This window comes from Anomalospiza imberbis, chromosome 3 (assembly GCF_031753505.1).
Source record: "Anomalospiza imberbis isolate Cuckoo-Finch-1a 21T00152 chromosome 3, ASM3175350v1, whole genome shotgun sequence".
In the NCBI taxonomy this organism is placed as follows: domain Eukaryota; kingdom Metazoa; phylum Chordata; class Aves; order Passeriformes; family Viduidae; genus Anomalospiza; species Anomalospiza imberbis.
In genome coordinates this window covers 84,479,230-84,502,540 of record NC_089683.1, presented here as the reverse complement: position 1 = coordinate 84,502,540, position 23,311 = coordinate 84,479,230, and the positions used below count along the sequence as shown (strand labels likewise).

General features: G+C 43.9%; 1 protein-coding gene across 2 annotated transcripts in view; it reads right to left on the bottom strand.

The window, feature by feature from the left end:
• The window catches only part of GLP1R (glucagon like peptide 1 receptor), an 84,850-nt gene extending 64,665 nt beyond the window's left edge, over positions 1-20,185 (bottom strand). The window contains exon 1 of one of the 2 annotated variants that reach the window (XM_068185485.1): positions 20,077-20,185. In XM_068185485.1, the coding sequence (XP_068041586.1) occupies positions 20,077-20,148 (72 nt within the window). In that variant the 5' untranslated portion in view covers positions 20,149-20,185. Of the gene's footprint in view, positions 1-19,693; positions 19,776-20,076 lie in introns of those variants that run through there. The other variant, XM_068185487.1, reaches the window with a different exon arrangement.
• Positions 20,186-23,311: the final 3,126 nt, after the last annotated feature.

Here is a 23,311-nt window from a genome sequence, read left to right as displayed (position 1 = left end):
TCCAAATTACTCATTTTGAGGAAGGTGAAGTTGTGTACAAAGCTTCCCCTCCATCCAGCTCCAATTTTAACAGCACTGAGGGAAGCAGTGACCATGCAGTAATAAAGCTGAAAATGGATAGGTCACTTAAAGAAATTAAACTCATTCCATGTTAGTAGTTTCACAGCTACATGTTTCCCCATCTGACACTAACCTTAAATCAAACAGCACTTGTAGGAACAGAATACATTCACTGAGAAGATGCTAGAGAAAAAACTTATAAATTCAAATAGCAGAGGCTTGGCTTGATATGTATTTTCACAGGAAAAGTTTTCCCTCTGAGTGAACCTGCTCTACAAGACTTATGTTTTCATCTCAGTTCACCCTTAAAATGTACTTTTGAAGTACTGGGTCATCTTACAGCATAACTATCAGCATTTAAAGCTGCATAAACCAGCACTACTGTTAAAAACAGTGATTTCTCTTTGCCCAGAGAAGGTGGTGATTTTCTCCCCCATGCCTCACTCCCCTTGTCTCCTTATGCCTTATGATGCACTTAATACCATCAGCACTGCAAGCCAAACAGAGGCAAATTTTGCCTCTCAGAGGCAAAATTAAGCAGGAAAAATATCTGACAGGCTAAGTGTTGCTGTGAAGCAGAAACAAACACAGCACAGCTCCCAGTGAGACATAAGAACAATCTTAATTATCCACCATCTTGGAAGTGAGTAGTAACTAAAATCCTATACAGCACATAAAATTAATTAACAGTACCAAAATCTTAAGATAGGAGTCAAATGTGTTACTCAAAAGAAGCAAAGACTTGAGGACTTCAACAACTGGAGAAACAGCCCCTAAATTTTCCTCATCCACACTCCCTACCATACAGCTCATGATTTTTCACCTTTTGCAACCACGGTGACCTTGAGACCAAAGGACTCATGTGATAAATTCATCCATTTTCCACATAGCACTTTCTAGAGCCTCTCACCAACTGCTGCATCCATCTCACACACGCCAGCTTGACCAGAAAATACCCTTCAGAAATAGATCTAATCTTGACTTGAAGACTCTAAGTGACCAAGAATTCACTGCACTCTTAGGCTAGCTGCTACTGTGGTTTATCACCCACAGTACTGAATTCTTCACTTATTTCTGGTCTGAGTTCAATTAACCATACAAATGACTTTGCTTAAAAGTAACTACCATGCAAAACATGAAGTATGTCACAATAGTTTTAATTAATAAGATGGATCTGAAGTAATAAAAATGGTATCTGCCTCAATTTTCCCAAGATAACAGGTTGGTTAATATTTATGAGATTAGGTAATTTTTCAGCCTTTTCACAAAATAAGTGGATGCATATCAGATCAAACAGTTAAGAGTTACTACTGAAAGCAAATAGAAATTGAATTTTTCATAGACTGCTTCCATTACATACCACCACTGTTGTGGAGCCCTGCAAAGGAGAGTCCAGACTCCTCCACCCCCCTGCCACTAAGTTGCTTTCTGATAAAGGAGCCAGTTTGTCCTTTAGCCTCAGATTATGCACACTTGCTAGACAGTTTCATCTTCATTAGCATTTTTGAAGCTGTTGGTTTGTACTTGTTGCCACCAGCTTCCTTACCTTTTCATTATAGATAACTGATGGAGTTATTTTAGCCACCACTTCCATTTCTTACCAGAACAGTTTAAGTTCTGAGAAGACATCTGCAGAGCTAGAGGTACTGGGGACACTATCAGCATCGCTATCTCCTCAAAGTTAAAAATACTTGTGCTTTTTATATGATGTTTTCCTTTCACACAATTCTTACTCTTTCAGCTTTGCAGCTGCAGATGGTAGCTTACATTCTTTTTTCTACTTTTCCAGTTAGAAGGAATTAATTGGGTAAACAAGTGAAAAGCTGTAGATGGAAGTGCTGCAGTATCAGGGCTGTAGATCACATCTCCTTTTAGAGATTAGTAAAAGCTTTCGTGCCTGAAAAGTTTGCCCAAAAAACACATCTGTTCCTTGCAGCTACCAAAGTAGCACACTGCTATACTGCAGACAACAGTCCCTTTTCCACCTCAGGCATCTTTTTCGCTTTAGCATTGTAGATTATGACAGAAGAAAGTTCACTGAAACACTTAGATTTAAAATAGGTAAATAAGCCTCTATATGTAAATTTTTTGCTCAAACATCACTATATAATTAAAAACAGTTATTACCCACGTAGAATTAAAAGTACTAAGTAGAAAGGAAAGGAAAGGTCACCTCCAAAAATAGGCTGGGAATGGCAGAAACATAAAAACCCTTGTGTTCTAACAACCTGCAGGACCAGCTTCTGTTCAGGTCACTAAGATGCATCCTCCTCCTTTTTGGCAACCAGGATTTATTCACATGCAGCAAGTCCTTGTGCATGAAAACCTCCTGCAACATTCTTTATACAACAGTCTCCAATTATTGACATGAGCAACAGTGAGGTTAAATGCTTTACAATTCCTATCTCCAAAATGATAGATCATTCAGAAATAGAGTGTTTAAAAAAGGAGGGGGAAAATAGACAAAAGGACACTTTTATTGGCTTTTCAAAAACAAAAGAAACAAATGTTCATCACTACAATATAGTGAGGCTCCATGTGATCCCAGAATCTCTGTAGGCTAATATTATATTAAAAAAGCGGGGGGGGGGGGGGGGGGAGGGGGTGAGCAGGAACTTCCCAAAAATCTCCATCTTAACTGAAGTTGTTCAGAAATATCCATTTCATGGAATTCAAGGGAAGAAACAACACAGCCACAAAAGGCAGTAACTCACTACATGGAGGACAGGAAGACAACATTGGCCAGAGCTGGGACATGCTCCCTAGAGGGGCCCACTGGATGAGCAGCTTGGGCAAGCAGACAAACACACAGCAGACAGGCCAGATTGTCTGCTTTGTTTCTACCAGAACTTTTAATGGAAAGGACACTAACCCACAGAACATTTCTCTTGTCAGATTCCTTGGACCAGAAATGGCCAAAAACTTAAAAAGGCGCCAGGGTGGAGGAAAAGACAGATGAGAGGGAAAAGGAGAAAATTATTCAGTCAAGACCAAAGTAGGCTGACACTCTCCATTCCCAACTGTTCAAATAGTTTATCTTCCAATTTGGATCATAAAACTAAATAAAAGATAAGCATTGCAAAATCAGCATGAAGCATTTAGATCTCAATGGTAATGAAAGTTGAATATTTCCATGTTGGTTGCCTGTCATCCCATACTTGACAGTGTACCAAGCTTGCTACAAAATTTGCTATGAAATTATCTTCTCATTTCCCAGTGACATAGTCTGCTGCCCATGCTGTCTTTCACATAATACTTTTCTTCTGTGCTGATCCCAGCTGTCCATTGAGCAGGATACAGATACTTTGGACAATATAATAAATCTGTTTTTTCCACAATTTGGTTTTGCTCCAAATATTTCCAGCATGACCAAAAAGAAGAAAGAGGGAAGAATAAGAAGAGCTATAAATTAAAAAGAAACCAAAAATCTCCAGAGGCCATAAAGCACCATCAACATAAAGATCACCATATCAGATGCAGTTTGGAGATAAAAGAAAATATTTGGAATGCAAAATTTTTATCTAAGTTCTTTCCAGCACACTAACTGGAAATTTAGTTTCTCCTTGATCTGTCAGTACAAAGATTTCTCTCCTTCCCCATACAGTACAGGCATATTAATAAATGACTCAAAAATGTGAATTTTCTTTAAGGTTTTATTTAAGCATTATGCTAAGCAGCTCAGCCATAATGACAAAGTCATGATTAAAGAGAATTGTAAGTCCTTCTGTTAAAGAAAAACTAAAGAATATTTTCAAAGAAAGCAAAGACACAACACAGCAAAGCTTAAAGCCAAGTTGTGAACCAAGCTGCTGAACCTCAGAACTTTACACATCAACAGGCAATATACAAAACATAGACATGAAAGAAACTAATCATTGAAAGCTTGAGCAAGTAGAAAGTTAACCTCATGAACTATAAATGATGTTTACATTAGCTTTGTTCTCCCAGTATTACAGCCTTCAAGCTCCCTCAGTAGCATGTGTAGCACCAACTGACAGCTTGGTTTGTTATTAAGTGTCTGGCTCTGAAGAGTATAGTGTTTAATACTACATATAGTCTCATTGATGAAGATCTCTTTTGTGCAGCTGTAACCCCTTCTCCACCAGTAATCAATTATACAGGAACTGAGAACATTTTCAGACAAACACAGTCCTTCAACTTTGACTCAATATAAAAAGCAATTTGTCCTCTACTGCTTTCTGTAGCTATTACAGATCCTTCCGAGGCATCCATCGTATTAGTATTCAAACACACAGACTTGGTGAATTTTAAGTGCACATAGAAGAAAGCACTACCACTCCTTCCCCATAACAGGTATTTGGAAGGGCTCATCTTACCAAATGGATTATCTCCACACACACACACATTTCTAATAGCAAGAGTGACAACAGCTCCTACTTCCTATGCAAAATGCAAGGCAACACTGTAATCCATTTCCCTACTCAATAATAAATATGTAAAACCACAGGAATGTTACTCACCTGACTCAATCTCCCTAAAATGAAAAGTCTGAAATAAAAGTCTGAAACTGTAAATCTTTCCATGCAAGATAGTTAAAGAAAAAAGGAAACACTTTCCCAAGGCCCAAATCTGGACATTTCTCATCATACAAGATGTTCCACCAGACTTGATGAGGGACTACAAAGACATTTAACACAAATCTTGAGACACCTCTGCTTCTTTTATCACCTGTCCTATTCTATTCTATTCTATTCTACTCTATTGTTCTGGAAGAAAGCCTTTATTTGAAAGCACAAATACTGTATCAATTAAAAAGAAAACTTATGAGTGAGCCACAAGTTACAGTTAGGCAGATTCCTTGTCACCAACAACCAGTGTCTTGGATTGCACCTCTCCCTCGATTGCTCAGACTAACCATGACTACTACAGCAACAAGATGGACAGCTTGTTCCCCACATTCTCCTCTCCTCATGTAAAGAAGTTCGAGTCCTATCCACAAAGAGGACCTCAACTACTTCCTGCAGCTGGAAGCACATACTTCTGACACATCCTGACAAAGGAATCAATTTTCTGGTAAAAAACATTTTATTCTGACTGGGTTTTCAAACAGTTTCCCTACAATACACCACACACCCACCTCAAGACAAAACAAACAAACCAAAAACCTCACTCCAAAACCCCTCTCTATCATCCTTCTAGGAAGAGGAAGAGCACCCTGGAAGATCACAGTAAAGGTCCAAATATGAGACTTCTGTTCACATTTGGAAAGTCTGTGACACCCTTTTGCAAAAACAAACAGAAGTCAAAGCTGCACTAACACAAGGCTTCTTTTACAGAAAATTAATGGTCTACTAATATAAAAGTTTCCTCTAGAATTAATATGTAGGGGAAGAGATTAATCCATGTACTCATTTGCCTATCTCCTTACCCAATGTTTAATTGTTGATGCGATCTTGTAAAGGTCTATTTGAGTCCAATCTAAGGTGATTTTAAGTCTACTGGACAGAGATTTATTAGAGCTTTCATCTCAAAAAAAAAGCCTGGATTGGTTAAATACCACAGTAAAATCAGTTTATAGCTAATTAAGATAGATAAATGATAGGTGGCAGAGTGCAAAAGAAGGCAGGAGAGCAAGAAAAAAGACAAAAGCTTCATTCAGCCATTACAGGATGACCCACCAATCATTTAGCGTAAGCAACAAGTAAGAAAACATATCAGGAAATACAGAGCTCTGACAGCTCAATGACCTATTGGCATTGGCCTTACCTTACACAAATAAATAACTAAGTGGCCCTGCTTGAGCAAGAAGATTGAACCTCCTTCCAGCCTCAGCCATCCTGTGGTTCCAATGTCATTTGGGTATCAAAACAAATAAAAAATCAAGAAATGCAATTTCCAACTTCAGCTTTGCTTCCTGCAATTTAAAACCATCTCTACTATTGCAAGACCATTAAGTTAAGAGTTCAGTCTATTAAGCTAATATTCCTTTATCATTACATCTTATTAGTAATAAAATCAGTTTTATTTTACAAAGTTTTAATAGCCTCATTCATTACCACCAGATGTCTTAATTCCCAAAGAACAATGAAGAAATACAAAGCATACTGAATAGTTTTAGAATTATTATTCTACAGTTTTCTTCTAGTACAAGTTTCTCCTCTAACTAACTATAGTTAATTAAAAGATAAAACTGCTGCCCCTTGGAAGTCCATAGGGAGCAAAGCTGAGTGCCACTGAATGCAGATTTTTCAAGTTTCCTGTGTCAACTTTTACTCAGTTCTATTAATAAACAGGATTGCCAATATCTAGGCTCAAAGCACATCTATCACAACAATAAATGTGTTGGAATTTCACTTTCTGAAATACTGTTTGAACAGGATGTTTCTGACTACCTTTATATCTGAAAGCCATTCATGCCATCTGTGATATTCTGTATTTCATTTAGAGAGGTCATACACATTAAGGATTTAGGGCTTTTTGAAAGAAGTCCACTGCAAACACATCTTAATTTATTTGCTGTGCAATTTATAACTGTGTCACTGTAAACAGCACATAATAGCATCCTGGCTTCTCCTTTTTTTTTCTCCAGAGTGTACTCTGCTTGCAGTGTTGCTGAGTTTAAAAGGAATGGAATGCTTTTGTTATTTTTAGAGTGATGCATTTCAAATGGTACTTCAAGAGTTTGTCTTCATTAAGAAATGGTAATGAAAAAGGCAGTATATTAGAGAGCATCATGGTATCTGACAAAAGCAAAGACCAACTGCAATTTCAAGTAATTTAGACCAAACGCTACACCTTTAATTTTCCCATCCCAAGGGATAAAAAACTAAAAGCTTAATTCACTCTGCACGCTTTGTACAGTAGAACAATTTTATTTGGGAGGAATAGGACTGAAGGAGGAAGGTGGAGACTGACCTAAGTGATTATCACAGATCTAGTGATACATAGCTGTATATTTTATTTGTAATCCATCCACAGCTCTACCAATATCCTTTTAGAGATGACTTAGGAAAAAGTCTAAGTTCTTTACAAGGTCTGCCTCCTTCCACAACAGCAGTAGCACCTCTGATGATTTTGGGGCATAGGAGACAGGCTGTTACCCTCCTAGATATTGGTGCTCCCTCACACTTCATGCTTGCCATTCAATTTCACATACTGAAGCAGAGTGAAAAAATCAAGCACTGATGCTTATGTTCCCCCTCTCTAAAAGGCACAAAATGTGGATTTCTACGTACAGACCTCTTCAGCACAATGATCAATCTGTAGAGAAGCCACAGCCAGCCATAAAGGCAACATGTTTCTGGTCTTTGCAAACATGACAGGTACTTTGCTCTCCACCCTATTCCAGCTTTCAAGGTGCTACTCTGAGCCTGAACAACACAAAAATGACGTTGGGATAAGTAAATTAATAATTTCATAAAGTAGTTGTTGAATAGAACATGCTGTAACCTATAAACCAAGCCTTTTGAGTTTCCCAGATTGCCTCCTCCAATTAGTCAAAGTAAGGCACCTAATACTTCTCAATGCTTCTGTGCACCTAACCCTTTTTGCATATAAAAACAACTTAGAGCAACTCTTCAGTAGCTTCTGTACAACCCTCTAGACATGTCAGAGGAGAAACAAAGTTATCAATTTCCATCCTGACGAAGATCTATGAAGAGCCTACTGCATTGCCAGGAGCCTGTGCACGTCAGGAAATGAATCTTGTGAAAGAGGACTGCAGATACCAGGCACATCAGTCTCTCCCGGAAGATCTGAAAGGTAACAAAAACTACTTTTTCACATCACAGCTTAGTAGTTACATTAAGCCCGTGCTTCAGAATTTCTACCAGGTGCCTGCAGAAGAGGCAAACTAGCAGAAGCAGCAAACACTCAAAGGGAGTAAATCTTCTGCCATTACTTTACCTGCAATAGTTCAGAGACAGTCTGCTTTACAGCAGAGAGCAAAAACACCTTCTGGGTTGCTGACAATACACACGGCACTCTGTGCCTAGGATTTATAATCCGCTCAATGAAAAGCTAGGAAAGAGACAAATATCACAGGAGGATACTACACAGAAGTCAAGAGAAAATTATTCTAATGTTTCCAACCCTTCCAGCACTGGGGCTTTAGAGATGAACTGCAGCACAGAACAAAATATTAAGCCACATGCGCCAAGGCTCAACCTAACATGAAAATCATATGTTTTCCTGTATGCTTTGTGCATACATGACCTCAAATGTAACAAGTGAGTTAAAAAACAGTCTCCCCATCTAACTGAGCACAAACCCTTTGTCCTTTCTGCTCTCCATTAAAAGCTGACTACCTCATCTTGAAAAACATTAAAGACTTGGTGATAAGATCTTTGTAATTGTAGGGAGATACCATGCCCCCTCATCTACGATCCTCCTAATGCCTTATAGAGTCACAGCAAATTTCAAATTAAAAAGAAGATGTTCTAGAATGCCTTAGAAGTTCAGTTCTGTTTTAGAGTGATTTTCAAGTTCACTTTGGTTTGTTTGTGGTTTTTTTTGAAGGTGGTCACAGATTTTGACACCCATCAGAGGTAATGAAGTAATTTATTTGCTCTATAAGGTTCTTAGAGAACTGTGGCCCTGTTGCTGCAGTTGAAAAGTCACCTACTTGTCATCTCTCCTTTATGCCCCACAGTTGCACCCTATATTGTAAGTCCAATTACACTCATTTTATAAGGGTTTCTTTCAGATGTCAAGAAAGACTGAATTGCTAAAAGAGATGAGCATATGCAAAATTTGACTCAGTCTGGTTACATGAGAAATAAACTCTCTGAAAGTTGTTAAAGAGTTGAGCTGCAATTTAACAACTGGAATATGCTTTAAGCAAAAAACAAAAAATCCGTTTTCACAATTAAATAATACATAAGGATGAATATAACTTGAGCAGTGCTGATACCTACAGAGCAGAATGCAAGTAGGAATATTAGCAAAAGAAAGAATACAACAGTTTTTTCCTATAATATGTAAGAGTTTACTGTTTGCAGAACTCAGAGGAAAAGGAAGATTAATGCTACATATCATGAAATAACCTGGTTTTAAGAGGTGTAATCCACCCATTTCATTGGAATGACTTTTGTACATCTCTTGAGTGCTTGGACATCAGGCTAAAGCTTGACATCCATCCCTCAACTTGCTTCAGCACATACATCGTGCTCACATGTAGCTGGACTGCCTTTCAAAGCACCAGAGAAATACCCACCCTAAGCAGAGCCAGAGCAGCTGGGAGGGCTCTTCTGGCAGCTGAACTTCTCGTCTGCTTTTGGCTCGTCCACAGCAAGTCTCAGCCTACTCATGGTGCCAAAAACACATGCTGTGGTGTAAGAGGACAGTTCCATACACTTCTGCCCTGCACCAGAGACACACTCAATGCAAAAGTCTCAGTGGTCAACATTCTTCCCATTTAGAACAGCACTGCTCTCCCTCGGGCTGCTCACACAAGTGTTTTGGTTTACTTGATGCCAGGCCTTTCAGTGTGATTTGACTTTCACTGAGTAGCACCAGAACTCCAGATGTCAGAGAAGTTACCAAAGCATCCTAGTCAGAAATGAAAGTCTTAAAAAGAGCAAGACTTCAGAGATTATCATCATTATTATGAAGATATGTCCATATACACACCCCATATCCCCCTTACTATTTGCCCTAAACTCATTATATCTAACAAAGAAACTGCTTCATGGGGGCAGCTGGGAAGGTGGGGGAGAAGGAGAGAAGCAGTGCAGTTTTACAGAAGGGACAGGGAAAAATAAGCCTGAACAACAGTAAGATGTGAGCAGATATGCCCCAATTACAACAAAATTTAGATAACAAGCTAACTCATGCTCACTCGTTCTCTAAAGATCCAGAAGGTAGTGGGAAAAGGCAGGACACCACAAGAGTCACAAGCTTCTAAGTTGTGTTCAAAGGATTCATAGTTTCACACATGCAATATGGGTCTTCTACAAAGGTCCCAACTTTTTAGCTGCTTCCAAGGCACAAGAGGAAAGCAGGTTCCTTTTCCTGAACTTCCTACAGTGCAGCAGAGAGCACATAGCTAAAACAGTATCTATCAATAACAGAATGCAAGTTTCAAAAATTGTCCTGAAATTATCAGAGAAGGCACTGGGAGAGTGGCAGGGCATGTGCACAAGTGGGACAAGGCAAGAACAGAACAGGTGAATGCAGATGAGCTCAATAAACAGATGAGCACAAGACAAAAATATGGTAATTCTAAAAGCCAGCATAAAACAATTGAGGAAAAAGATGGCGAGAAGGCAAACTAACAGTGAAATGCAATCAATTGCAAGAAAAATAGCAGTCAATACCAGACTACACTAAGACAGCAATCTACTAACAATCAGTTATGGTGAAAGAGCAATAAAATGTAGTCAGTAAAATGACCAGCTGAAGAAAATATTATTTTTCACACATCTAAACTACAATTTCCTCTACAGTTACTATATTTTTGATTGTTCAATCAACTAAATTAAGCCTCTGTTTTCTCTATACAATAACTGCAGTATTTACAAGACTATTAAGAAGCCATATTTGACCTTGAGGCAGGGGCTGCTCACAAGGTTTCATGTAAACATTTGGGAAAGAGTTGTTCATATTATCATGGTCCCAATTCAGCAAACTGTATCAACTCATTCACATACATCAGAGGCAGTGGCAGTTTGTCTCTTTGAGAAGACAAGACCATAAAGATTAAGGGGAGGAAAACTGGTAGAAATCTATCAGGTTCTCCTTCACAAAGATGTGCCACACTGTATCCCTGGAACACTGTCTTTAAGGCTTACTGAAGTCCCAGACAGGGGCAGAGAGTTTCCTTTTGCATGGGTCCGTATCCCTGGAAGTAAGAGTAGACTCATCTACGTTCCTTCAGCAGTGGTGGGCTTTTCATGTTTATGTTTACAAACAATAGATCATGATGCTGCTGCAACTTTTTTGGGAGTTTCTTGTCCTCCTGCCTGTGAAGATCGACACATATTTCCTAAGCTCCTCCACATTCACATCAAGGCAAGGGATCACTGGAATGCAGCAATCGTAGCCCAGTGTGGTTGAAATTCATAAATACTAGTTTCCAACACTGAACAAAACGATGCATCAAAGAACAGTATTCAGCCACCACCACCAAACTTTTTTTCACCCTTCACAAGTTCAAATTTGCTGCATATGAAACTATGACATTTGAAGGGGTTACCTTCTATTTGGCAATCTAGAGATCCCTAGATGCTGCTTACCCTATCCCTCTTCTAATGGGAAGCACTGGATGCAAGCAATAAACTTGGTCTTTTTTCAGTAGCTAGGTTAGGAAGTTTTATTTAATGAAATGAGTTCCTGCCTAATGCTTTAATTTGGGCTCACAACACTGTAGAGCTTAAATAAAAGGTCTCGTATCTATTTGGCTGACAATTTTTTTTCAAAACTGAGACATACCTGCTATTGTGTACACTCACTTTTGTTAAGACACAAACTAATAGAACTGATGTACTGTACACAAGGAAACTTGAGCAGGCAGCCTTGGTGGCAGTACATACACTGGTTGATCACAGAAATGCAAAAGCTGTTCATGAAAGGAGATTGTAACAGCTTTCATTTCCCTACAGCACTGCAGAAGGGAACAGTCAGTTTTGAAAAGAACTATTTCCAAGTTAAAAACTAGCGAAGGCCCTGTGATTTCAGAGATAACAGCTCCTGGTGTGTCCTCTCATGTAACTGGCAATCAATGTGGCAAATTAAAGCCCTATTTATACAGGCCCACAGAAACAGGATATGATACAATACCTTTAAAAATCTGACAGAAGGCAGACAACTGTTTTGGTTCTGTATATCAGGCCCAGTTTCACTGAACTTTATCTCAGCTATAGAGCCACAGCTTTCAGAGTGCAGGAGGTTTAGTTTTGCACAGCTCCATCACTTCCATCTCACTTTGAGAATACAAGTTCTTCTCACAAAGGAGAGCTATGTGTGCTTGTACGGCCATATTATCTGTCCTTCCATGCCCAGCCATATCTGTCTACACTTTTTCTCAAATACTTTTGTTGGAACTCTCAGATTGTCTCCTAGTCTGGGGGATGAGGAAGTGATGGTGGTGCAGTCACAGCTACAGAAATAGGGGGAAGGATTTAAGAGCTGTTTCACTAACTTAAACTTTCCTGGAACAGACATTAGAGCTTTTAAACAATGCCAAGGGCATTGTTTTGTTGTGTGAAATACAGTCCTTTCCTTTGGCCCCTGGAGATCACAGAACTATGGAATAGCAGGTTGGAAAAGATTTTAAAGACCACCTAGTTCCAAGCCCTCTGCTGTGGGCAGGGACACCTTCTACTAGACCAGGCTGCTCAGGCCCCATCCAGCTTGGCCTTGAGCACTGACACGGATGGGGCATCCACAACTTCTCTGGGCCTGTTCCAGTGCCTCAGTATCCCCACAGTAAAGAATTTCTTCCAACGAACTAACCTAAAATTAGTCTCTTTCAGTCTGGAGCCATTCCCCCTTGTCCTGTCACTACATGCTCTTGTCCTAGGCTCCTTAAGCCTGGGTGCCACCCCCACCACCCCCACCCCCCGTGGCATCCTGGATTTGGGTGTAGATTAGGAGTTCTAATCTGTGTTAGCTAGCCGAGCTCTGTGTACCCCCGCTTAGCCCCCGTGTGTCTCCCCCCCTCCCACGGCAGTCCACTCCGCATCTCTCACTGTTGGAGCTTCAGCCTGTCACTCCTGTAACCACTCCCTGTCCCGTCCAGAGACTTCAGTGTCTGTCATCCTGATCCCGCAACCCTGTTCACCCCAGAGCCCGGGGTCCGCCCCTGTCGCGTCCCCATTGGTTGCCACGGTCCTTGTCATCACCACGGCACCTGTCCCCATTGGGCGGAAGGGCTTCTGCTCTCCTCGCCCCGCCTCCGATAAAATCCTGCGCCTCCCGAAACTTGGGGCCACATTCCCCCATGCGGGCGCTGGAGGCAGGTCGCGACCTCCCCACCGCAGCTCCCTGTGGCCATTAAAAGACTTTCAGCCTCCCTCGTGGGTGAATTGCACAATTCCTTCGCTTTTTTGCCAAAGTCCTTCGCTCACAGCGGCAGAAACCGCGGCCAGCCCCGCCCGGCCGCGGAACGGAGCAGTATCCGGGAAAGGCGGCGAAACCCGGGTCCCGGAGAGCAGCGGTGCCACTCCAGGCATCGGAGCTGCCCGGGGGCTGGGGGAAAAGAACAGAACACCGCTTTTGGTGCCCAACGATGGGGCCAGGGCCGGCGGAGCCACCGGAGCAGGCGGAGAATCACCACAAAGCACCAGGAACCATGCGAAGAGCCGCCGCCACCAGCACAGTGCCAGGCTGCTGAGCCGCCATCCGCGCCAGGATAGTGCTTCGTGCTGGACTGAAAATGGGAGCGGAGCCTCCCCAAAGTAAGTCAGTGAACTCTCCACCACCCACAGGGAAGCACGTGGTGCTCTCCCCACGTGGGAGGGGAAATGAAACTCTTCACAGCCACGAAGAGCCGAAGAAGAGAAACTTCCCAGGACTGAGGACCTTGATGGCAGCTTTTGTCTGCAGAGATTCCAGTTTGGTGAGTATTAGGGGTTGGTACCCAACTAATACTCCCCTTCACGTGGGTGGGCTTTTGCTGCATTCCTGGGAGGTCAGGACATGCAGCACAGTGTGAGCAGCGGCCACTGGGGTCTCTTGTGTTTTTTGGGTTTTTTTCCGCTTTCTCTGCACCAAGGGTGAGGTCGGGTGGGTAGAAGTAACATGGGGACCATGCTAACTACCCAACACAAGGAATTATATTCCCAAGTTAAGGATATCCTCTCGGAGAAGGGCCCCTACCCCAAAAGTTCTGTTAAACAGTTTGTACGATGGCTGTGCTTTTCCTTCCCACGTGTAACCGCAGAGGAGGCTCACAAAAAGGAGTTCTGGGAGCAGGTGGAGGCAAAATTGGCAGAGGGAATTGAATGTAGGGATTCCTCCGTTAAAGGCTGCTTTACCACCCTCCGTTTGCTGATTTGGGAAGCAGTAAAAGCAGAGTCCACACGGGACGCAAACCGGGAAGGGAGGGACCCATCGGGCAAAGCTGTTGTTTGCCCTGAACCAGTTTCCCTACCTTCTTCTCCTACCCCTCTTTCCCCTAACCTGGGTGGGCAGGGGGGAGTACTCTGCCACTCTTAAGGCGCAGGGCAGCTCCACAAATGTGGACCATGCTCCTGGCTCCCCCGAACCCCCCTGGCGCCCCCGTCTTAGTGAAATCAGCCACTTCGCTGAGGAACTGACCCCAAACCCCTGGTCCAATCCCTTTTTCCCAGTTAGAAATCCCAGCTCAGGCGCTACCCCGCGCTGCTCTGTTCCTTTGAATCCTTTCCTTTGTTCCCCTGAGGAAGCCGTGGCCACATGATCAGTGCCTTTGTCTTCCCAAGATGGAGGATGGCCATGTGGAAGGGCTCCTTCTTCCCATAATACTTTTCTCTCCTTTGTTCCCTGTATCCCCGTCTTTGACCCAACCCCCACCTGCCTCCCTGTGGGTGTGGGCACCACCCCCTTGGGAGATCAGGTCACTCCTCCACCCATTGTTCTCCCTCAGGTAGGCATTCCCTCCAATCCTTTACATGTTCTCCCAGTTGTATCATCAACCCTGCCCTCTCCCTCTGGGGAGAGCTCTGTCGTCTCCGCCCTGCTGCCTCAGGAAGGAGGCAACGCCTGTCCTGTTCCCCGCACACTGTCCCCATCTTCCCATGGGCCCTGGAAATCCGGGCGGGAGGGAAGAGGGGGGAGGGAGGAGCGGGGACCCCTACCTTCATCTTCCCATGGGCCCTGGGGAGCCGGGCAGGGGGGGAAGAGGCGGGGGGGGGACAAGAACCCCTACCTCCAAGTTCCCATGGTTCCCGGAGACCCGGGAGGCAGGGAAGAGGAGGGAAGGAAGAGCAAGAGCCCCCACCTCTGCATTCCCATGATTCCTGGAGAGCCGGGAGGGAGGGAAGCAGTGGGAAGGCGGGGCAGGAACTGGTTTCTGAGCATTTTGCAGATTCCACGGATCGGGTCAAAGGGACAATTGAGAGGCACGTGGAGGGATCAGAGGTCCAGGACAAGTTTGTCCCAGAAACAACATCCATGAATGCTGACACACAGCTCGAGATTCCTGAAAAGCCCAGAAATCACGTGGTCGCCGTGAATGCTGTGCCTCCAGAGAACGTTGTTCCGAGGCAGTCTCCATTGAAATGACGATGCTTCCACTGTGATTGGAAGGGACATTTTGTAATCCAATGTCCATTTTTGGGGAGGGCACCCCCAGGGAGAGGGGGGAGGGGGAAGGGAGACCCCACTTTCCCAAAAAACTGAAACAGGAACGCGCATCTGCCTCGTGTGGGGATGGAAATAAGACAGGTCACAGCACCTCAAGGTGGGGCTGTGATTTATCAAGCTGTGCAGGTGGTGAGTTACAACATCAAAGTGCCTGTGGGAGCAGCAGATGACCCCACCAATCGAGGAGTGGCATCAAACCACAGGCGATGCAAGGAGAAAAAAAATGCTGCATCTCTTTAAAAAATGGTTTTTCCCCAAAGCATCAGAAAAACCCTTCCAGCTACCCCAGTCCGTGTGTGTCCCCAGTCCATGTGTTTGTAATAAAGTTGTCCCAGCTCCCCTATCCCCAAACACTCAGGCAAAAAAAAACCCCAGCATCATCGCAGCTAGCCCTCTCCATCTGCAAAGAGCAGCTGTTGCAGCAGCAGAGGAAAACACCAGGAGCAGAAGCTAAGTAAAGAAGCAACCAGATGAGCAGCAGAGAAGACCAAGCAGCCGTTCTTCTTTATATATTAAAAAACAGGGATAAGTGGCATCCCGGATTTGGGTGTAGATTAGGGGTTCTAATCTGTGTTAGCTAGCCGAGCTCTGTGTACCCCCGCTTAGCCCCCGTGTGTCTCCCCCCCTCCCACGGCAGTCCACTCCGCATCTCTCACTGTTGGAGCTTCAGCCTGTCACTCCTGTAACCACTCCCTGTCCCGTCCAGAGACTTCAGTGTCTGTCATCCCGATCCCGCAACCCTGTTCACCCCAGAGCCTGGGGTCCGCCCCTGTTGTGTCCCCATTGGTTGCCACAGTCCTTGTCATCGCCACAGTGCCTGTCCCCATTGGGCGGAAGGGCTTCTGCTCTCCTCGCCCCGCCTCTGATAAAATCCTGCGCCTCCCGAAACTCGGGGCCATATTCCCCCATGCAGGCGCTGGAGGTGTGTCGCAACCTCTCTGCCGCAGCTCCCTGTGGCCATTAGAAGACTTTCAGCCTCCCTCGTGGGTGAATTGCACAATTCCTTCGCTTCTTTGCCAAAGTCCCTCGCTCACGGCGGCAGAAACCGCGGCCAGCCCCAGCCGGACTGCAGAACAGAGCCGCGTCCAGGAAAAGCAGCGAAACTCGGGTCCCGGAGAGCGGCGGTGCCACTCCAGGCACTGGAGCTGCCCGGGGCCGGGGGAAAAGAACGGAACGCCACTCCCCCCTAATATAGTTATGTTTAGTTATAGAGATATTGTAACAAGTATATTATTAATTTGTATAATCAGATTTGCTATATTAGGCCATCTGGCTTTATAGCACACACACTATAACTAGCTTTATATAGTTTCCAGAAAATTGGAGTTTTCTTTACAAAACAAACAAGAAAATCCCCACATTATTTTATGAATACATAAAGGTTTTAGTCACTTGGGATAGCAATTTAATTCACATTGAATTATATAATACAATCACCTAATTTAAGTTTTACACCATAATAATATAGTAATGAACTTAAATAGCCTACAAATAATTAAGTTTTTAAGAACCTGGCTGTAGTCCTGGGAAAGCAGCCCATTACCTAGAAGCCAGCCAAGTATCATTGAATAATAACTACAGCAAGATGGCCCAGTGTCAGACCTTGTCCACCCTTTCCTCCACTGCTCTCTATACCTCTGCCAGTATGTGCTGCTGACGCTGGTCTAGCATATTTTGATTTTCAGAGTGCGGGCAACAAAAAAAGTCCAAAGAACAGTTCTGTGAAGCTTTTGGGAGAAGAAAATGGAGAAAGGAGTAACTCTGAACCTCCAGCCAACCTACTAATGGAGGGATTTTTACCCAGTTGGTGTAAAAATAACCCCTTGGTTATCCAGCTAACCATGATGCAGTCCAACTCACCATCCTCATTTCTGCAAGGAGTCACTAGTTTACAGGTGCACTTTTCTTTCTGTTTTTCAGACAAGCTCTATCTATAGCCATTTTCCCACCCTAATGACTTCTAAAGAACACAGATCTATAGGGCAGTGGTAGTCAGGAACCATAATTCAGTTTTCTCAGCATTAGGGCATGTAACTGAAGACAAGAAGTCAAAATAGGCATGGTCCTGCAAGCCTGGGCTGGGGCATGCAAACACTTTGGGAACCTCCGTGCCCTCAAGGGCAGAGTACAGCAGACTAACAAGGCGTTTAAAACTGCCTCCCCCTCACACTGCATCTTTTCCTCAAAGGTTATCAGGATTCAAAACTAGCCCTCCTGGAGACAAATATCCAATCCTAATCCTATACACCCATGGTTAAAGGAGCAGATGCTGCATGCAGAACTAGAAAGCAGGCACAGCAGGCTTCAGAAGGGTGAGCAAGTAGCAGTAACTATCTATACATGACCCTAGTACCTGCAACATAACAAAGTCCTGCTGTTGACTGGGAGAACAGCTGGCTGCTGTATCTAAATAAGCCTCAGTAACAAAACAGTAACTGAGAGCACCAGAAACATACACACACCCACACTCAATGTTGATACTTAACTGTGTGCTTTTCTATTCCCGTACCAGGGCACTCCAGAAATAAGAGGTGAGGAAAGAAAAATATCTATAGCCTTTCCACTGAATTTATCTGTTTGTACTTCTACCCAGACCACCTCTATTATTTCTATTTAGCCTCAGAAACAAAAGTAGGGGTAGTTTGAAGAACAGAACCCCCCAAATCACAGCTGTGGCACAGCTTTTTTCTGCTCTTCAATGGCATTTAAACTACTTCTTCAAGATTATCTTATCAAACCTTTGAACAAAAGTGCTACATAGAAAAGTAGGATCTGAAATCTAAATCCAAGAGAGGGTAGATGGCAGTGAACCAGTGGCCAGCTGCCTGTCAGCTCTCTCAGCAGCAGGGCATCACTGCTCAAAGCCAAACAGAGAAAGGACACAAGCTTGTCATTAATAATGAGATTCTGCAATGCAGCCATGTGCTACCAACTCTTGGTCATTTTACTAGCCTCAATGCTGTAAGGAAGATCTAGACCTAGGAATTACCCATCACCCTGCACTTAAGATGATGGCATGTAAGCAGCACCACCTCAGATAAAAACTCTGGACTAAAATTTTTCATCCTTTTACGTACATTCTCAGCTTTGTCTTTTTCCTCTTCCCTTCCTCACTTGTTTGAGGGGGTGAGGGGAGAGAGAAAGTCAAAGTAAAACATTAGTCAGAGCACCAATAAAATTCTCCTTCCCTCAACTCTGTATCACATCATTTTGCCTTCCTCTCACACCTGTCTTTCACAGATTTTACTACCTGCAGTCCGTGCAGTGCTATTTTCAGTTTCCTTTAAACATCACCTTTAACACTATTCTAAACTGAACCTGAGAAAAGAATTCAGATAGCCAAAGTCTCATGCTTTTGTACACTTATGACTGAGCAGAGTACTTAATTCAGTTTTTCAGCATACAACAAGCACCATCACTGCTCTAGAGAAGCTGTCAGATAAGACCCTCTGGTGTCAGAAAAGGCTATAAAAGTATTTGCTTTACTGCAAGACTGAAGTTATAGTGTTAAGGCCATGGAAGCCTCTTTCTTCTCACCTGCTCCCAGTTCTTCATGCAGGTAAAGAAGGCCCTTTGGCTCAGAAATAGACTTCACTTTGATCCTCTACTGCTGGCAGCTCCACTATTAGTTTGCTCTGTGGTCAAAGCTCAAGTAGCTCACAGATTTAGCCTGTCAAATACCAAATAACTCCACAGATGGAAGTTCCCCAGCCTCTCCAGGCCCCTGTTTCAGTGTTTGATCATCTTAACAATGAAGTGATTTTCCTAACTGCAATTTTTCCTATGACAAATTGTGCCTGTTGCACCTTTAAAGGCCTGAAGTAGACAGCAAGTAAAACAAACCCACCAAGAAAACCCAATCTGTTAAGACAACCCTACAGGCTTATACCCAGTTCAGTATTAAACAGATCCTCTTAGCGCTGTATTGTAGAAATCTGTAACCCCAAAAACTTTTAGCAAATGGAAAGAAACTGGACAGTGTATTTGGTCCATCATCAAATACGCTGTCCTTTCCTTGACCTCTGCAGCCCACAACACCAGCTTTGAGCCCGTCCTTGCTCTCCCTATAGCAATAGCCTCCTGCTGCCACCCAATGCTGTAACCTCCATCCCTCCCCATCAGTCTCTCTTGCCTCACTGTCCCCAGTTCACCAAACCGCAGCCAACCTTCTCTGTCCATCATCCCTTCCCTGGCCCTTTGCCTTTTCCCCACTGCCTGCTCTTGCTTTTCACGCAGATTATATTTTGCTTTCCCACCCTCAACGCTGTATCACAGCCGACCCTACAATCCCCCGCCAGGACCCTGCTCTGGTTTTCCCACGGGACTACGTTTGTTTGTCATTGCAGACACGAGTGTTATTTCCTGTGGGTGCCAGGGGGAGCATTACCTCCAGGGCAATACCCTCGCAGTAGCAGCGTCTCCGCTTCCTTCCTCCTCTCCGTTCACCCTAAGCCCACGCCCGCCCGCCGAGACCCCCCGGCGGGGCTGCACGGCTCCCACGCGGGACCCACGCACAGAGAATTCCCCGCGCTCCAGCCCCGCCGTCCCCGGCGGCCGCCGCTTCTGATGCAAGTGTTGGCGAGGGCGCCCAAAAAGCGACGGGTTTAAAACTTCTGACTTCTCTTCGAAGCGTTCCCGGAGCCGCGGTCACGGCAGCACCGCAGCGGAGCGCAGCCCACGCGGGATGCCCGGAGCGCGCCCAGCCGGGCCGGGCAGCCCCGCGGGGCAGGGGCGACACCGCGGGGCCCCGCGCCCAGCGCAGGCACTCACCCGCCTCACCGGGAGCGACCTTCCCGCGGCCGCCAGCAGCAGGAGAGCGAAGCCGAGCGGCGAGGAGAGCATGTCCGGGGGCGGCCCCCCATGCGCGGGGCCCGGAGAGGCTCCGCGCCCAGCACAGCAGAGCGGCAGCAGATGCGCCGGGGGCTCCGGCGGCCGCTTTTGTAGTGGCGGCGGAGGCGGGGAGGGGCCGGTCCAGGCGCAGCCCGGCCCGGCCCGGCCCGTCCCTGCCCTGCAGAGATGAGGAGCCGCCGCGAGTGGCGGTCGCTCCGCGGGCGGACGGGTGTCGGGAGGCGGCAGCGCCGAGGGTTTTGTCGGGGAGGGGAAACGAAAGAAAAAGTGGAGGCAGCGCCTCTAGGATCCCGTCCCCCACCTTTTCAACTTCTTATTTTATTTTACTCTGAATCTGTTCAGGCTTGAGCATTTTGGTGACCTTCAGGCTGTTCGTGACGTCCAGGTTTTATTAGGTTTAATAACAGTGAATGCAGTTATCCATTTATAACCTGAATTTGCAGAGCTGCACGCAGAGCAGATCAGAGCTTGGTTTCTAAGTTGAAGATGGGGCACAGGTCAGCCCCGGCAGTAATATGATGTGTAAATCTCGAGGATTATGCTCTCCTAGCAAAAGAAGGTTCTGCATCTGCTTTGTGCTAGATTCATATTACTGTTTTTATTTTTTCATTTTGCACTGACTGGTAGAACTAAACCTGCACTGTAGCAGCTATATTCCGTGACATTCTACACCAGAATCTGGAAGAAAGCCATCAGAGCTAGAAGGAAAGCTCAAAATTGAACCAGGAAGTGGGGAAAATATTTCACATTGGTCAGTTAGATGCAGCTAGAATATAAACAAGTTAATAGCTTAAATATTAATGATGTGTATTAATTTCAAATACAACACAGCATCAGTCTGATGCTTTGGAAATGTAACTAGTTAGAGCATCAATGCTGTGAGAACACAAAATCACTAAATTCCTCAGAGGGTGAATTGCCAGGGCAGCACTTATATCTCAACAGCTAACTCCAGACAGAAAGAATCTGCCACGGTGGTTTGGTTGATTGAAGGCAGAAAAGATATTTCCTTCAACTTTTCTAAAATGAAGTAAAATAAAGATTTTTTTTTTAAATGTACTACGTTCAGGCCAGGCAACAGAAACTTTTAAATAAATAGAAAGAAACCTCTATCCACCTGGATAGCGCCACCAGCCTTAGCATGGTGCACCTACTTCACATGCCAATCTTTACTGCTCTCTATTGTTTCTGTACCAGGCTTATTAATTAAGTTTTCCAGTTAAGACTTCTGCTCCCGAGATGATTCCCAGCACCTGTGTCCAGCAGAGGGCTGGCTACTTTTGCCAGACCTTAGTAGACTCATGCCTCCATTGAGAAGCATCAACAGGGCTATGACAGTGACATACCTCCTGTTGGAAGCAGGAATTTTACTTTGGAGATTAACTCTGCTTTCCAGAAATAATCCAAGGTAGCTCTTCAGGCATGATGGTGTCGTACCAGGGGATGATGACCAAGCAGCCAGGCAGACTAAGATTTAACTCTCACAGCCTGGGGTACGCTCTTCACTCTCTACGTTATCCTTGTGGATGGAGATGTGCATGGCTGATACCAAGAAAGGATGAGATGGCTGAAGGAGGAGATACTGTGGAGATAGGATGGTTCTGTATAGGCTCCAAAGAACACATAGAATAGAGAAAAGTTACATAACCAGAATTCTGAAAGACACCATGGAAAAAACCCACTCTTGCCTTAATCAAGGTATATTTAAATATTAATAGGCAAACTCTGCATATGCTAATAAGCCCAGTGAAGTACATGCTGCCACATACATAACTACATTACTCAATTCCCCCCTTAGATCATGATGTATAGAAGGAGGAGAAGGGGTATAAGATTTGGCTGTATACAAGCAGGGTAGAAATATCACCAGGATAGGAAGAAGACCCACAAGGACCTTGGAGACCATTGATGGGCTACTCTCTTCTCCCTCCTCCCAAGTAAGGATGCCTTTTTTGGGTAAGCTTCTGCACACAATTATTGTTATTGCTACTATTAATATCTCTATTGCATCAAGTGAATTTATCAACCTCAATTCTGAATCTGGATTTCTACTGCTTTACTAAACCTCACTATTCATAAATCTGTGACTGCACAAGTTCCTATTCACCACAACCAGACCTACAGGGATGAAACTTCAGTATTTGTGAATCTGTGCTCATGGAAGTTCCTACTGAACATGACCAGACTTAGGGCCAAGTTCGTTGTAAACAGAAATTAATCCCAGCTGCACTCAGACCCTCTGATCTCGGAGGACCTGCTGGAACACAAGGGAGTTTATTTTCTTGCCAAATTTCTATACTCTTAACAAAACACATAGACTAGCATTATCTATATGAATAGAGGAAAAAAATCAAAGTGGATCAGAATAAACTCTAAACAAGTGTCTTTTCACTGTAGTCATTAAGAAACTATTATCACAAGACAAACAAATCCTGTTGACTGAAATGACTGTATTAAAGACAGGTCATTTTCCTAGAGATGAAAAAGTATTTATTCAGTAAATTCAAACATTTTTTGTGGGGAAATATTTTTGAAAGTTGTCTCTCAAATCTGAGTCTGTTGGATTTTTGTTATATTTATTCGTGTTTTTAATAATATAAAAATTTAACTTGATCTTTTATCAGTGATTATGCAAGAAAATAACAGTTTGAAAGCAAGTGAATCATTGAAATGACACTATCCAAGTTTGAAAAGAGCTGGGATCCTTTCAGTTTGAAAAATACAATGCAATGACTTGATGAAGCTGTGTTCGACTTCAGAATTTTGTTGAGGCAAGCACTTCTTTTCCTGTAGCTGAAGGACTTCAGATGCTATTTAAAATGCAGGACTTTGTAACTGCTCTCTTGCTCCCTTACCTTCCATCTGGACCAGACCCCTCATGTATTAAGGAGGAGCTGCTTTGCAGTTACACTGCAACACAGAAATTATCATCCTTCTATGACCATTAAAGCATTCTTAATGCAACTATGTTTTGAGGACAAAACTGCATTTTGAAAAACTCCAGTGTCTCTTTCAATAATCTTCCTTGATAATCCCTTTCTGTGGAGATAGCATAAATGTAACTGCAGGCAATACACAAAGCCTTCTCAAGGGTTTGGGCTGTCTACTATCTGAAATTTATCACCACTGGACTTGTACATTGCAGAAAGTAACATCC